Source organism: Eublepharis macularius, chromosome 1 (genome assembly GCF_028583425.1).
Source record: "Eublepharis macularius isolate TG4126 chromosome 1, MPM_Emac_v1.0, whole genome shotgun sequence".
NCBI lineage: Eukaryota > Metazoa > Chordata > Lepidosauria > Squamata > Eublepharidae > Eublepharis > Eublepharis macularius.
In genome coordinates this window covers 31,389,705-31,403,584 of record NC_072790.1, presented here as the reverse complement: position 1 = coordinate 31,403,584, position 13,880 = coordinate 31,389,705, and the positions used below count along the sequence as shown (strand labels likewise).

Here is a 13,880-nt window from a genome sequence, read left to right as displayed (position 1 = left end):
CTTCCCATTCAAGGAGCTGGGACCACCCTCACTTCAGTGACAGACCTTCATTGCCTCCCATAGTGAACTGCTGTGATGAATTTCTATGGGGGTTATACAGCACTCCACTTATGGACAATTGTGTTGGGGGGTGGGTGGGACGACACACCTGACATTGGATAGCCCAATGCTTTGCTTCCTGGCTCCCATTACCAGATGCCAGGTTCAGAAAGGGGGAGAGGAAAACAGAGGCCCTAAATTACTCCTTTCTCCATCACCTCTGCCACCCTAAACATGCCTCCCAGGTTTGGAGAGGGAACTTTCCCTCAGGGCCTAGAAGTTACATTTGACGACAGACGGAAAGCAGGTTGAGTAAGCAGGTCTAGCATCTGTCCACTTTCTCCACTATGTTGTTAGAGTTATTTGCTACTATGAAGAGGCAGTCTATCCACACATTAAAAAACTCATCTCTTAAATAAGCCAGTTAGGTATAATTGACTACACTCACACATACATACTCTTTCTTGCTCTGTTAGCTGTTGTTGACGAGTCACTTCCTGGTCCCTTGCTCTTGATCTTCCCTCTGTGTCACTTAGCTACTATTTCTGTCCAGGGTTAACAGAACATGGCTGGCAAACAGAACCCGGGGTGGGGGGGTGGGGTGCTAACTGGTAATGTAATGACATTGCCAGCAATTCGTTGCCATCACCTCTGGCAGGACTGGAAGTTACATCAGTGTGTCACTGGCACACTGTAGCTTTCAGCCAAAGCTTTATGGTTTAACCAGAGTTTTGACCAAATGCTAGAGCACCAATCGTGACTTGCTGGTGTTACTTCCAGTCGTGACAGAAGTGATGTCAATGCATTGGGACACTGACAATTGGTCCCCTATTTCACCCCCATTTTTCATCTGCTGCCCAGATGTGCAGTGGTAGGAAAGGACCACTGGTGGTGGGAGATCCCCCACCCCCAGTGGAAAAATGACAACCCTATTCCTCTCTGTTTCCTGACTTCATTATTAAGTCCCATCTGTACTGATGTACATATAAAACAATAGCCTCCACAGTGAATTGAATGATGTGGGGTGAGGAAGGGTAACAGGGCAAAGGAAAATACTTAAATTTTCTATTTCTCTGCCCTGAAGCCTTTATCTTGTATATTTAATCCAATGTCATTTTGCTTTTACATATTTAATTTTCAGTATAAGTTGGAAAAGTTGTCATGAAAAATATAAAAATAACAGGCCGTCCCATATTCAGACTATTTGGATTTTTGCCAATATACTTCAGTTAAATTAAGAAGAGACAAAGTCAGTTTATAGCCAAACACGACAGTTGCCAACTACAGCTTCAGAAAATCCTGGAGACCTTACGGCAGTGCCTGGGGAGGAGAAAGGGCTTAGCAGGACTATGATGCCATCTAGTCCACCCTCCAAAGGAACCATTTCCTTCAGGGAAACTGACACAGGAGGGATATGGTATGTGCTGGTGAGAACCAGCTGTGCATTTGTAGCTTTGCTTTTCCCTGGACCACGTCAGACTCCTAAAGAAACAATTATCCTGTATTTAAAAGAGTTTGCCTCCAGCAGTGGTAACTGCTGGAGTGACGAGAGACAGCAAAGCCCAATAAAAACTCTAAAAATGCAATATTTTACTTTTGAACAAAAAGACTGACCAGGAATTATAACGTCAGGTTCCACTGTTGGTTCCGGAAGCGCCTGAAATGATGCAAAGATCCTCCTTTCTATTGTTGGGAGGTCTATAAATTCTCTGACACCATATGTGGCTCCAGGATCACCGGTAATCCTTCCCAGTTCAGCACCATCAACATTTCTTGCTCCTATGCCCAGACGTTTAATTCCAGACACCTGCATCACATCGGTTGGTCTGCTGACGTCATCTTGAGATCTCCCTCCAAGAAGGAGAACTAAATGCTGTGGGACTCCGTCTTCTCGTCTGCTTCCCGCAGACTTAACAAAGACATTCTTCACGACATAGTCCAGTGCTTTCCCAACGTTCAGGGGAGTTCCTCCTCTGAACCGCAATCGGCGTATGGCACCAAGCACGACACCTTTGGATTTGGAGTCTCTTAAGAACAACTCAGGGAACACTTCATTGCTGAACTGAACCAAACCAACTCTCACTTTGTGTTCTCCAACAGCCAACTGCTGGACAAACCGCATAATGAAATCTCGAATGTGAGCAGTGTTTTCTTGCCCAACACCATCAGAGCTGTCAATAAGGAAGACAACGTCCTTTGCATCACTGTCAATATCTGAGGGATGGGGTGGGGGGAATAAAATAAAGTTAATTGTCATTGGTTGGATTCTCACATGTTTTACATGCACCAAATCTCAGATTCATAGTCAAAGTGTACTTTTCTGAGCTAAGACTTCATAGATACAACATAAGCTTCAAGATATCCCTAGGGTTGAAAGAAATTAATGATCTCCTTGTACCAACAAGCCGAAGTCTATGTATCCATATTGATCAATTGATAGATATAGATGTATCGGCTTAGACACTTGGGTTAGATATGATTTTGTTAGTATGAGGAAATCATGTGTTTCATCAAAAATCACAGGGAAGTAGGGCTGCCATGAACTTAGTCACGTTCAACAGATTAATATGCTATGTTTGACAGCCGTGATCACCTGTGAACTAAACCTCCACTTATTTGCTTGCCTGTTGTTCACTAGAGATGTGGTAAATTTTGCCATGAACATGTTCTACAATCGAATTTACCACATTCAAAAGTGTCGCTCAGACATGAATCAACCACCCTGCCTGTTCGGTTTGTGCCAAACAGCCACAGAACCCTGCCAAACAGGCTTGCATCAGATTTTTGCAAAACATCATATGGGCAGCCATTAGAATAACTAGGGGCGCTCAACCTTTCTGAGCCTTCAGGCACATTTGGAATTTTGAGAGCAGGTTGCTGAGTGACATCCCAAAATGGCTGCCAAGGAGGCACAGCCAAATCCAAAATGGCTGCCATGGGAAAGAAGCTGAATGGAATAACTCTCCTCACACCTTTGAGGAAGAAGGAAAGCCTGAAGAGGAAATGGAACCTCACAGTGACAAAGGAAAGTACAAGTCCTCCTGATCCCTTTCATTTGAATGAGAACAGCCAATAACAAGCCCTGCCTTACACTCACTGTCTGAAAAGCTCAGTGGGCACCATGGCACCCACGGGCACCATGTTGGGGAACCCTGACTTAAACCCTAAATTGTAGGTAGGTAAAGTTTATTGCATTAGGCCAAAGGCCGTTACAAACAATAAAACAGTAACAAAAATATGAGCGACGAGGCAGATAAAATATACAGTACAAACTTGATAAAACTCTATAGGAATGACACTATAGCCTGTGGACAGCCCTGTGCTGTCACGACCTTCTCTCGGATTTTCCCTGCTGCAAGGGCAAAAAGAGCAACCCTGTACGAGGTCTCTGGGTCCACATGTGCTAATGCAGCAACTATGTTTTCGTTATCTTGTCTGAAACCTAAACTAGCTAGGATTGGACTTAAAAATTTCTTTCTGGGGGATGTGTAGAGTGGGCAGTGTAGTAAATAATGACACAAGTCTTCTGGCTCTGAGCCACCACATGGGCAAAGGCACTGAGAGCCAAGCTACAAGTGACGCCTGACACAGGTTGGATACTTGTCAGCTTCCCTCAAGTTTTGATGGGGAATGTAGGCATCCTGGTCTTGCAGCTGGAATGGAGAGCCAAGCTGTAAAACCAGGACGCCTACATTTCCCATCAGAACTTGAGGGAAGCTGACAAGTGTCCAACCTGTGTAAGGTGTCACTTGTAGCTTGGCTCTGAGCAACTGGAATCTTGGGATAACGGCCTTCGAGCACTGCCGGTTTTCATGGACTGAAAGTGGACTGAGGTGAAGGCTACACGTAGTTTGCTAACTGAGATCTTGATTAGGTATTGTGCCCTAGTATGGTCCAGCTTAATTAATTTGAACCAAGGCGGGGATTTATTTTCTTGTATAACTCGCCTGTCAAGGGCAGCGTCTTGCGTGTATATTTGCTCCCTGCTGTTAAAGTCCACCTGAGAAGGCCCAAAGATTACATCTGGGAGGTTGTATGTTTGCAGGATACTGTTATATGTCAGCTGCCCTTTGGGGTCTTTCTGGCTGGCTAGGAAACAGACGGTTGAAAGATGATCTGCAGGGGCTCTCTTCAGTTTGTGCCAGTAGTTGAGGAAGGCTTTATGTGCACGTGCCCGGAGAGAAGGAAGCCCCAATTCAGCTCTTAACAGTGCAGCTGGGGTATTTGTGGGTAATGTGAGGAGCCTTTTCATGAAGAGATTTTGGATTGTAGGATTTTACTGAAACAGTATTTATTTATGACTGATTTATATGATCGGTGACTGATTTATTTGCCTGTTTAAACAAATCACCTGCTGAGCAGGGGCAGTTATCCAGCAAGATCACAGCAGAGATGGCTGTATTAAAGTTCGATCAGGGTGTGTGAAAACGTGCATGCGTGAAAGGCAACTGTGCCATTCTGCATGGTTAAGAAGAAATACAGTGAAGCACCACGGCAAACACCAACGAATGGCATGACAAACAGATCATTGAAAAATCAACTCCCTTTTCCCAACTGGCAAACAAGACATCAACCAAACCTGCAAATGTTTGAGTACCCCTATTGTCCACCTCAAACATGTGTCAAACAGCTTTGCTGCTGCTCAATAGCTTTGGTGGTGTGGTCTTGTTTCCCTACAGTGGAGGAGTTTCATTCCTTTATCCATGCTAGTGTCTCGCACTTGTGCAGTAAGGTCATGCTTTCCATAAGGCTGTGCATATATGTACATGTACAATGTAACACAGACTTGTAGGAACACCCAAAGGCAATACAGTACTTATCATATGCTGATTCCGCCCATGTTGGATAATGCACTTTATCAATCGTTTGAGATGGATTTTTTGTTCCGCACACAAAAAAAATCCATTCCAAATGACCTATAAAGAGCATTGGAAGTGCATTATCCAACATGTGCGGAATCACTCATAGTTAGCTGACTCATTTTGCTCACTGTTTATACAATCCGCTCTCAATCGGTGTGCAACAACAATAGATCTGCAGGGGATGAGGGAAGGGGGAAAGTAGGACTCCGATCAAACTGTGTGAATACTGTATTATATTTACTGTACTGTTTGAATATGTGACAAAGTAACCTGCCAAACAGGATCAAATTAATTGCAAAACAATGTATAAAAAAATGGACTCCCAACCTGGAAGTGAGGCAGCCCCCCCATAGTAAGGAAGACAGGCTAAGGCACTTGCCCTGCACAGGTTTCCTCATTGCTGATATGGGGAGCATGAGCCCTTCCTTCTGCCTTATTTAGAGAAGTGAGGTAGGAAGCATCCTTAAGCAGAAGCCACAGCAAGCTGACTGACAGCAAGGCAGATATGGGAAGGAGCTATTGCAACATCTACATGAGCTGTTGCACCATTTACACAAGCTATTGCACCATCTACAGTTGAAATTGGATCACCTTACCTGGAGGAGGACGTGTATCACCTATAAGTCTATGTATCTGCTGTGTAGTGAGTGTTTTAATAGGGGTGAGCAATCTCTGTTCCAAACTAGGTAGATCCTGGTAACTTGACACTTGGAACACATACTCAGGACTAAGAGCTATTTTCACCAGTTCCTGGGTGTCCACATTTTTCGCAACAGCCAGAGGTGCCACACCCACTCGTTTGACTTGGAGTGCAGGGTCCTCTACTTCATCATCAGATGGGCGAGAAATGAGGAGAATTAAAAACTGTGGTGCCCCCTCTTCTATACGGCTTCCCGAAGGCCTTGTAAATATATTTCTTGACACATACTCCAGGGCAGATCCAACATTTACTCGTCTCCCTCCTTTGGGACTTAGCCTTCTCACAGCAGTCTGTACTTCGTCTTTTGTGGAGTACGCATTCAGCAGAAATTCAACTCTGGGGTCTTCACTGAACTGAATCACAGCTACCCGAGTGGCATCAGAATCCACATTTAAGCCAGCTACAAGCCGCTCAATAAATTCTCGAACAGAAGAAAACTCGGGAGCTGCAAACTGAGAGCCGTCAATAAGGAATACGATATCTTTTTTTAAATCCACTGCAAAAGCAAAGAAAGATTATTAATGACACCAAGTACAAAGAAAACACTCGTAATATAAGTGCCGATATACATACTTTTAAGACATCAATTAATTTTGATGTCAATCAACATTAATCAATTCATGTTGGGCTATCAGCAAAACCAAAGAGAATGGGACTGTAAATTCAGCGGCCAAATGCTCAGAAAGTGTGTTGACATAGTTGACTTCAGAAGCAAGTCTGCAGCGGAAGTCCACATGCTCATTGGCACTTGCTTGGATTGGCCTCAGCACTAGTCTAGTAGCCTCATGGACAGCAGCTGGGCAGAGGCCAATGTCCAATGATGGGCAAGGGAGCTGTGCAAAAGTCAAAGCTGGAAAAGTCAAAAGACCAAGCCGTACTCCAAGGTTAAAGGTTGAGGAGAAGATCAAAGGGCAGCTGCTGGGAGCTCTCTCGCTCTAGCACATTTTAATCCTCCTCTTTCTCCAAACATCTCGGTGTTGAATGCATGGTTCTCCCCTTCTCTTACTTTATCCCAGATCCTAATCTGGCACTCTAACCACTCTCCCACCCTGGTCAGAAGCTGAGATGCTGCCAAACAGTGAACAAGATCAGAAGAGCACCACAGGTCACTGAACAACAGAAGCAAACAGATATCCAACCAGAAGGACTTCTGATTGGCCAAGGGCTCCCAGACTGCCATAGGGCTTTATAATGGGCTCCTGCTCCAGCCTGGGGCTATTTATATATTTTGCTTTTGGTTTCAGTCCTCTGTTGGTTTTCTATTTATGTTTACATGGTGGACTCATGCTGTCTGTTTCGTTATGTGCTATGTACCTATAATACACATGCATCAGCAGCCAGCATTAAATAGCATATCCTCCTACCCTACCAGCTGTAGCTGCCTCATAGCCTTCACATACTGGCATGCCTTCTGATAATGCGCATAACCGTACTAAGTCGTTTCCCTGTTCTAGGTGTTTTGCACACATCCTCCTTGTTTTCCTTACACTAGCCCTATAAGGAAGGCTGGCATTATTTATTTGTTTATTTCAGACAATAAATTTATTTTGACTGTAGAAAATGAAAGCGTGACACAAATAAATTAGTTTGTCAGAAATTCCATTGCGTTGCAAGCATATTCAACAAATTCTGGGAAGCGCTGGCCTCTCTAGCCTCAGGAACATACACATCTTCAACAGCTTTATTTGTTCAGCAGCTACTTCTAGAATATCATGGTTAAATCCTTCATCCCCAAAGCAGATATAGAAGGGCTGGCTCAGGCATTCCAGGATCTACTTCTCTATTAAAGTCTAGATAGAGCGTGACGGAGCGTAAAGCCCCACTGGATAGCGAACTGCTTGCCTTTGAAGAGTTGCTGCAGCGGCTGCTTCGTCCCTTTGCTCAGCTTCGGCATGGTGGCGAGAGATACAGGGAGGAAGGGCACAGGAAGGGCAAGGGTGGTATTATTATTGCTATAATGAGGGGGCAGGGGGAGGAGGCTGAGAGTGACTTGCCTAATGGGTCTGCTTAGAGCGTTTGTGCCAAGGGTAAGATTCGAATCAGGGACCTACACGTGACTGCTCGTTATTTTAACCACTACATCATACCAGCTCCATGGTGAATGCAAAAAGTTGTTATGAAATTTCTCCTCACCTGTAGGTGGTGGAATTAAAATGGGCTGCAGGGATTCTATTTCTTGCTTGGTCAACTGAACCACTTTCTGTGAAACAAACTGCTGTGCATTGCTTAGTTGTCTGACATCAGGAACGAGGATCGCAAATTCAGGGATAAAAGAAATGGTTCGCAGCTCAGTGATGTCTGCGTTCCCAATGCCAATGCCAAAGGGCACTGCCCCGCTGCCCTTCAGAGCCACCGCAGGCCTCGTGACATCATCTCTGGACCTGTCTGCTGTCACCAGGATCAAGAACTGGGGGACACCTTCAGCCACTCTGCTCCCACCCTGCCTGACGAATACACTGCGCAGAAGGTAGTCGAGGGCAGCTCCCGTGTTAAGTGGTGAGCCTCCCATGGGGGATAAACGCTGAACCGCACTGATCACAGCGTTCTTGTCCGAGTAGGCATTCAGGAGGAACTCCACTTTAGGAACGTTGCTGTATTGGGCCACAGCAACCCGAACGTCATCGGGGCCGACATTCAGATTTCGAACCACAGTTTCTACAAAGGTTATCAATGCGGGGAAACTTCTTCTCATGCCATCTGAACCATCTATCAGAAACACGACATCCTTCTTCTCAACCTCTGTTTGAGAAATGGGGGGGAGAAGGATAAAGGAGAATGGTTTAAATGCTGAATCTTAAATATTTAACATTCGCTTTTAAAACTAGATTAATTTCACTTGGAAGAAGAGGAGGAGCAAGAAAAGGAGGAGGAGGAGGAGGAGGAGGAGAATAAGGAGGAGGAGAAGAAAGAGAAGAATTAGGATTAGTAATTGATTGGGTGAAACTAATAAACTGAAACTCAACACATCCAAGTTTGAAATTATGCGGGTAAGTTGTTCAGATGACCACTTACTAACTCCTTCTGAAGGATCAGGTCCATATTACAAACACAAACCCAGGTGGCATGGGTAGCTTCCACCATTTTTTATTGAAAGGCCAGCTGAATAAACAATTTCACAACAGTTCCCTGGCCCCTGATAAAGTCTAGAGCAGTTTACTGCTGTGTACCATAGTCTCTTCCAAAACCTCAGCTAGACCAGAACACAACATCTGGGCCATGTTTCTTTAAGCACACATAAAACCTTAAAAAACTTCACTGGCTTCCAATTTGTTTCTAGGCACTATTTGAACAGCTGATTTCGATCGATAATATTCTAAATGGTCTATAACCAGGGAACTGCCTGCTGCTGCCCAATAGCTACCTAGACCCAGTTGATTTGTCCATGTAGATCCATACCACAGCAACCTGGAGCTAGACTATTGTATCACACTTTTCAAGGGTCTGCCGTCAGACAACTCAGAAACTGGTTTAGAATGCTGCAGTAGCATGACTATCAGGATCTAGGCTGGGTATGCATATTTTACCCGTTTGGTAGTTGGCAGGTTATTATTACCCACCAAGTCCTTCATGGTCTAAGGCCAACATCGCTGCAGGGTCACTTATGTAGAAATGCTCCACTGCAACAGCTTTGTTCATTTGGGCAAACCCTTCCAAAGATGCCACCTTGCAAAGTGGTAAAAACCACACCTGAGGACTCTCTGCTGCGACTCACCATATGGAACAGTGTGCCTGCCAAGTTGAAGAAGGCTCCTACACTATAGTATTGTCGTTTCACAGAATATGTGGTGCAGGTCTGTTTGGGAGGGCGTTTTTAATTAAGGCAACAGCAGTAGGATTGTACACTGTTTTTAGGCGCCAGGTTATTTTTTTAAAAAAATCCCTCCGAGCATTTGGGGATGTTTAATGGTTGTGCTCTGCCTTGACATTTTATGGCATTATTCCTGAGGGTTAGCCATGTTTGTCTGCTGCAGACAAAATAACTAAGTAACGTGATACCTTATAAATGATCAGATTTCATTGGGGCACGATGTCATATCACATTCATTAGTCTTTAAGGTGCCGTAAGTCTCTTTATTATTACTTTACTACAGGCGGAGGGGGGCCCATTAAAACTGTGGGGGAGCACTGCACCCTCCCACACACAACGGTCCTTCTCCCTCACAACTCCTGCAGCTTCTTCACCTTCCCTGAATCATCCCAACAGTCTTGCCCTCCTCAGTTCCCCCATGTGCGCTTTACTTCCAGTCCTTCATTCCTTCTTTTCTTCCCATTCAGCTCCTCTTTGCCTGCTTCCTGTCCTATCTCCACAGCATTCCATTTCTTCCCTTTCGATTCCTTTTTCTTTCCTCCCTTCCTGTACCTCATCCACCATCATTCTTATCATTCCTGCCTGCCCACTTCTCCTTTACCCTCCCCCACTCACCACCCATTTCAAAGTGAAACTGTGGCAGCCATTTTGGATTACCTACACAATGACCTAGACAAGGTGGTGGAGAGTGCCCTGAAGTCATAGTTGACTTACCGCAACCCCTGGTGGGGTTTTTATGGCAAGAGACTAACAGAGGTGGTTTGTCATTGCCTGTCTCTGCAACCCTGGTCTTTGTTGGAGGTGTCCCATCCAGTTACTAACGAAGTTACTAACCAACTTTCTGTGCCTCTCCAAAGGTTCCTCTTTATTTTCCAGGCCAATTATTATCTCAGTGATACATCCTTATGTATGACTTTCTTATGACTTCTAGAGTCACTCCTGATTATTTTAATCCTAATTCATGTTACTTTTCCCTTCACAGCTGTCACGGTAAGGACTGCTTTGACACAATGCAATGAATACAATGCAGGATCCTTTGACATAGGACAGGGCTGGTGTAAATACTTCCAAGGAGTGTTTTTCCAAAAGGTAAACACCCCCCTCCCCCAAAGACTGCCACACTGGCCAGCAAGGCGTTGCTGTTTCCTTGTATTTCTTCTGCTAGATGGTTGCAGCAAGCTGCTGTATTTTCCCTTATGTATACCCTGTCCATTGAAATTATTTTGCCACAAAGATTTCCCTTGGTCATGGGCTCGAGTGATTCAATGCCTTGGAAGTGACATCCTTTAAACTAGGCATGTCATCAGCCATTTTCTCTGTTGCTGTTCCCCTCCCCAGAGTCTCTCTTACAAGCACCCCAGACTGTCATTTTGAGATCTTACCGAAGTAAATGAACTTCATTAGTTGCTTTGAATAAGCAGAAGACAGAGACCATTTCATACCCAATCTAATTGTGTGCATTTCAAACACAAACAAGAAAAGAAACTGCAGGTTTACCTCTGGGTGCAAGTTCGATGGTTTTCAGTAGATTAACTATTTGGGGTTGAATGTCCCCAATTCTAGGTAGTTGATCTGCATTTAGAATGAATTGAGGGTCAAAAACTATCTTTTCCAATTCTGCCGCATCTGCAGTCCTGGATTTGATCACGAAGGGGACAATATTTGCTTGTTTCAGGGCATTAGCAGCCTGCTCCACATTGTCACTTGACCTCCCAGCTGCAAGGAGAACAAGGAATTGTGGCACTCCTTCTTCAATTCTGCTCCCAGCATTCCTCACAAAGATGTTCTTCTGGGCAAAATCTAAGGCAGCGCCCATGTTGAGTGGTCGCCCTGATTTCATCTTCATTCTTCTCACTTTCTGAAGGATGTCTGCCTTCGACGGGAGCTCCTCAAAGTTGAACTCCACTTGTACATTATCACTAAATTGTGCCACAGCTACACGGATGGTTTCTGGCGTCACATCCAGGTCAGTAATAACGTTTAACAAAAACTCCCGAATGGGAATAAACTGTCCTGCAACGTTTGTTGAGCCATCAGTCAAGAATAAGATATCTTTCTTGCTTTCTGGAATGGAGACATGGGAAGGTATTTTATACATACAGTAGGTCATAACAGAATTGCACTCATATATGAATGTAGCAGTAGAAAAACAATTTATAATACATGCACTTATACTTAAACTAGAAAAATTAGAACGTCTCTGATTAAGAGCCATGGATCACAGGGCTGTTGTGAACATTCAACCATACATACAGTTTAATGAGTGGAATCAGCTGCCTGGGGATGTGGTGGGTTCCCTGTCATTGGCAGTCTTCAAGGAGTGGCTAGACGTATACTTGCCAGGGATGCTTTAGGCTGTTCCTGTATTGGGCAGAGGCTTGGACTAGATGATCTGTAAGACCCCTACCAACTCTATGGCTGATTCCGCACATGTTGGATAATGCACTTCCAACCCTCTTTAGAGATCATTTGGAACTGAATTTTTCGTGTGTGAAACAAAAAAATCCACTTCCAAACAATTGCTAAAGTGCACTGAAAGTGCATTATTCAATGTGTGCGGAATCAGCTTATGACTCTTATGCGTTTTTGTTTGCTATAGATTATTTCTTACCCATGGAAGTATCTGCAAGCATTGCTTCACACATGAAATCAGAAGTGGCGAACTGGAAGGACAAATCAGTCCTGCAGCTCTTGAACACTCTAATGAACCCTTAGTATCATCTAGCCTTGACTCTGCCTCCTTGCAAAAAGAGAGAGGTCTTCAGTCCTATTCAGTGCTGTGCCAAAAATACCGCTCCTTCTTCTACGGTATTACTCTTGTGGGGAAAACAGCAACAGCTAAATCTGAGAATGTGTCAGGGCTTTTAAAGGAAAGAAGTGCTTTCCCACACTAGCATGTAGTCATTCTTGGAAGAGGTGCTGCAAAGGGCTGGTTCACACATGTGTAAATGGGCCAACACAGATCCAGCACCACAGATGGAACGGGTGTAATTTCCTGTGTCCTCAGTACAGTGTTTTTCAAGGGAGACCATGCACCCATTTGGCGATCAGCAATCCAATGCACAGTGATAAAGCACAGTCAATTTGAGTGATGATCTGAGGCTAAGAGGCAGAAGTTACGTTAGGTGCAGTTATGTATTGCTATGATGGAAAACAGTATACTGCACGGATGGTATTTTCTCAGGGTCATACCCTGGAAATCTAGTTGGTCTTTAAGGTGCTACTACATCCAAATCCTGATTTTCTCCTGCAGACCCACATGACTACCCACCTGAAACAACACTCAGATGGAAGGGTGTTGTGCATGCACATGCACACACATGCGTGGTGAAGAGTTTCTGGCACTGCCTCAGCAAATGCTGAAAGATTTTGAGGACAGCGTCTGGGGAGGGTAGTGTCTGTGACGTTTCTTTTGGGCAACATTCTAGGAACGCCCCCTAATTTTTACGTTAAAGGCGATAGAAACATGGGGAAATCGTAGTGCAGGGTTCCCCGGCCTTTTTGAGCCTGGGGGCACGTTTGGAGCTTGGACAGTGTGGTGGTCATAACAACAAAATGGTTGGTGCAAAATGGCTGCTGCAAGAGGCAGAGCCAGCCACAAAATGGCTGCTACAGCTTACCTTCAGTCACATAGTGAAAATTCTTGTGCTGTGGAAGCAGCTTCTTCCAAAGTAGTTTTTTTAAAAATCTGCACAGCCAATCAAATCTCAAACAGTCAATCAGAAACCATGCTTGGCAAAAGCCCCACCTGGCCACACTAGGATTGCCAGGTCCCTATACCCTCCTGGCAGAAGGGAGGGGGGACCTGGTACTCACCACGATGATTGTGCTCCTGGTGCCAATGTAAAGATGTCACTTCTGGGAAGTGATGTCATTGCACCAGCAGCAAGTGTGCTTTCGCGCTTTGTGCAGGGCAATTCAGGGCCCGAAAGTGGTTTCTCTGTTTGTCAAGGGCGGGGAACTGGGGTGAGGGTTTATCTGCCATTGGTGGGCAAACGGCCTATTTGTGGTACAGGAGCACATTCAAACATGAGAGCCACTCTAGATTCAGGCCTCTTTGAATCAGTACAAAGAAGCACCTTATTTTCCAATATTTCATTCCTCAGCAAATAAAGTATGATTAAGCAAGTCCCTTTAGGAGCATGCATAGGCTTGTATCATCTCATGTGCAATGGCACGGACCCGTTGTCCTTTTTCTTCTGAATAGCAGCATCTAAGCAGGGGGGAATTCTTACAAGAGTTTGCAAAATGATGGGAGGGGGGGCAGAATCTGTTGTTCGAAGAAAGAAAAAAGAAGGAAAGGGCCTGTCATCTGCATGGTATATGAATAGTTCAGAACTATCATGGAGCATAAAATTACTGTGATATTAATGGGTTATTCCAAAGTCAAGTCTAGCATACTTTCAGAGTATGTGGAGTTCTGTTTGTCTGCCTGTGATTGCAAAGGCAGTAGGGCTGTCAAGGGAACAGT

The 13,880-nt window shown here is 44.6% G+C and overlaps 1 protein-coding gene and 1 pseudogene across 1 annotated transcript in view; both read right to left on the bottom strand.

Moving 5' to 3' along the window:
* The window catches only part of COL6A3 (collagen type VI alpha 3 chain), a 147,280-nt gene that overhangs the window by 82,536 nt on the left and 50,864 nt on the right, over window positions 1-13,880 (bottom strand). Inside the window, exons 7-10 of the mRNA XM_054994298.1 lie at window positions 10,907-11,473; window positions 7,735-8,340; window positions 5,498-6,097; window positions 1,654-2,253 (exon numbers count right to left, since the gene is read on the bottom strand). Of these exons, the coding sequence (XP_054850273.1) occupies window positions 1,654-2,253; window positions 5,498-6,097; window positions 7,735-8,340; window positions 10,907-11,473 (2,373 nt within the window). The remainder of the gene's footprint in view (window positions 1-1,653; window positions 2,254-5,497; window positions 6,098-7,734; window positions 8,341-10,906; window positions 11,474-13,880) is intronic.
* Window positions 7,327-7,495, bottom strand: LOC129339575 (mitochondrial import receptor subunit TOM7 homolog; annotated as a pseudogene).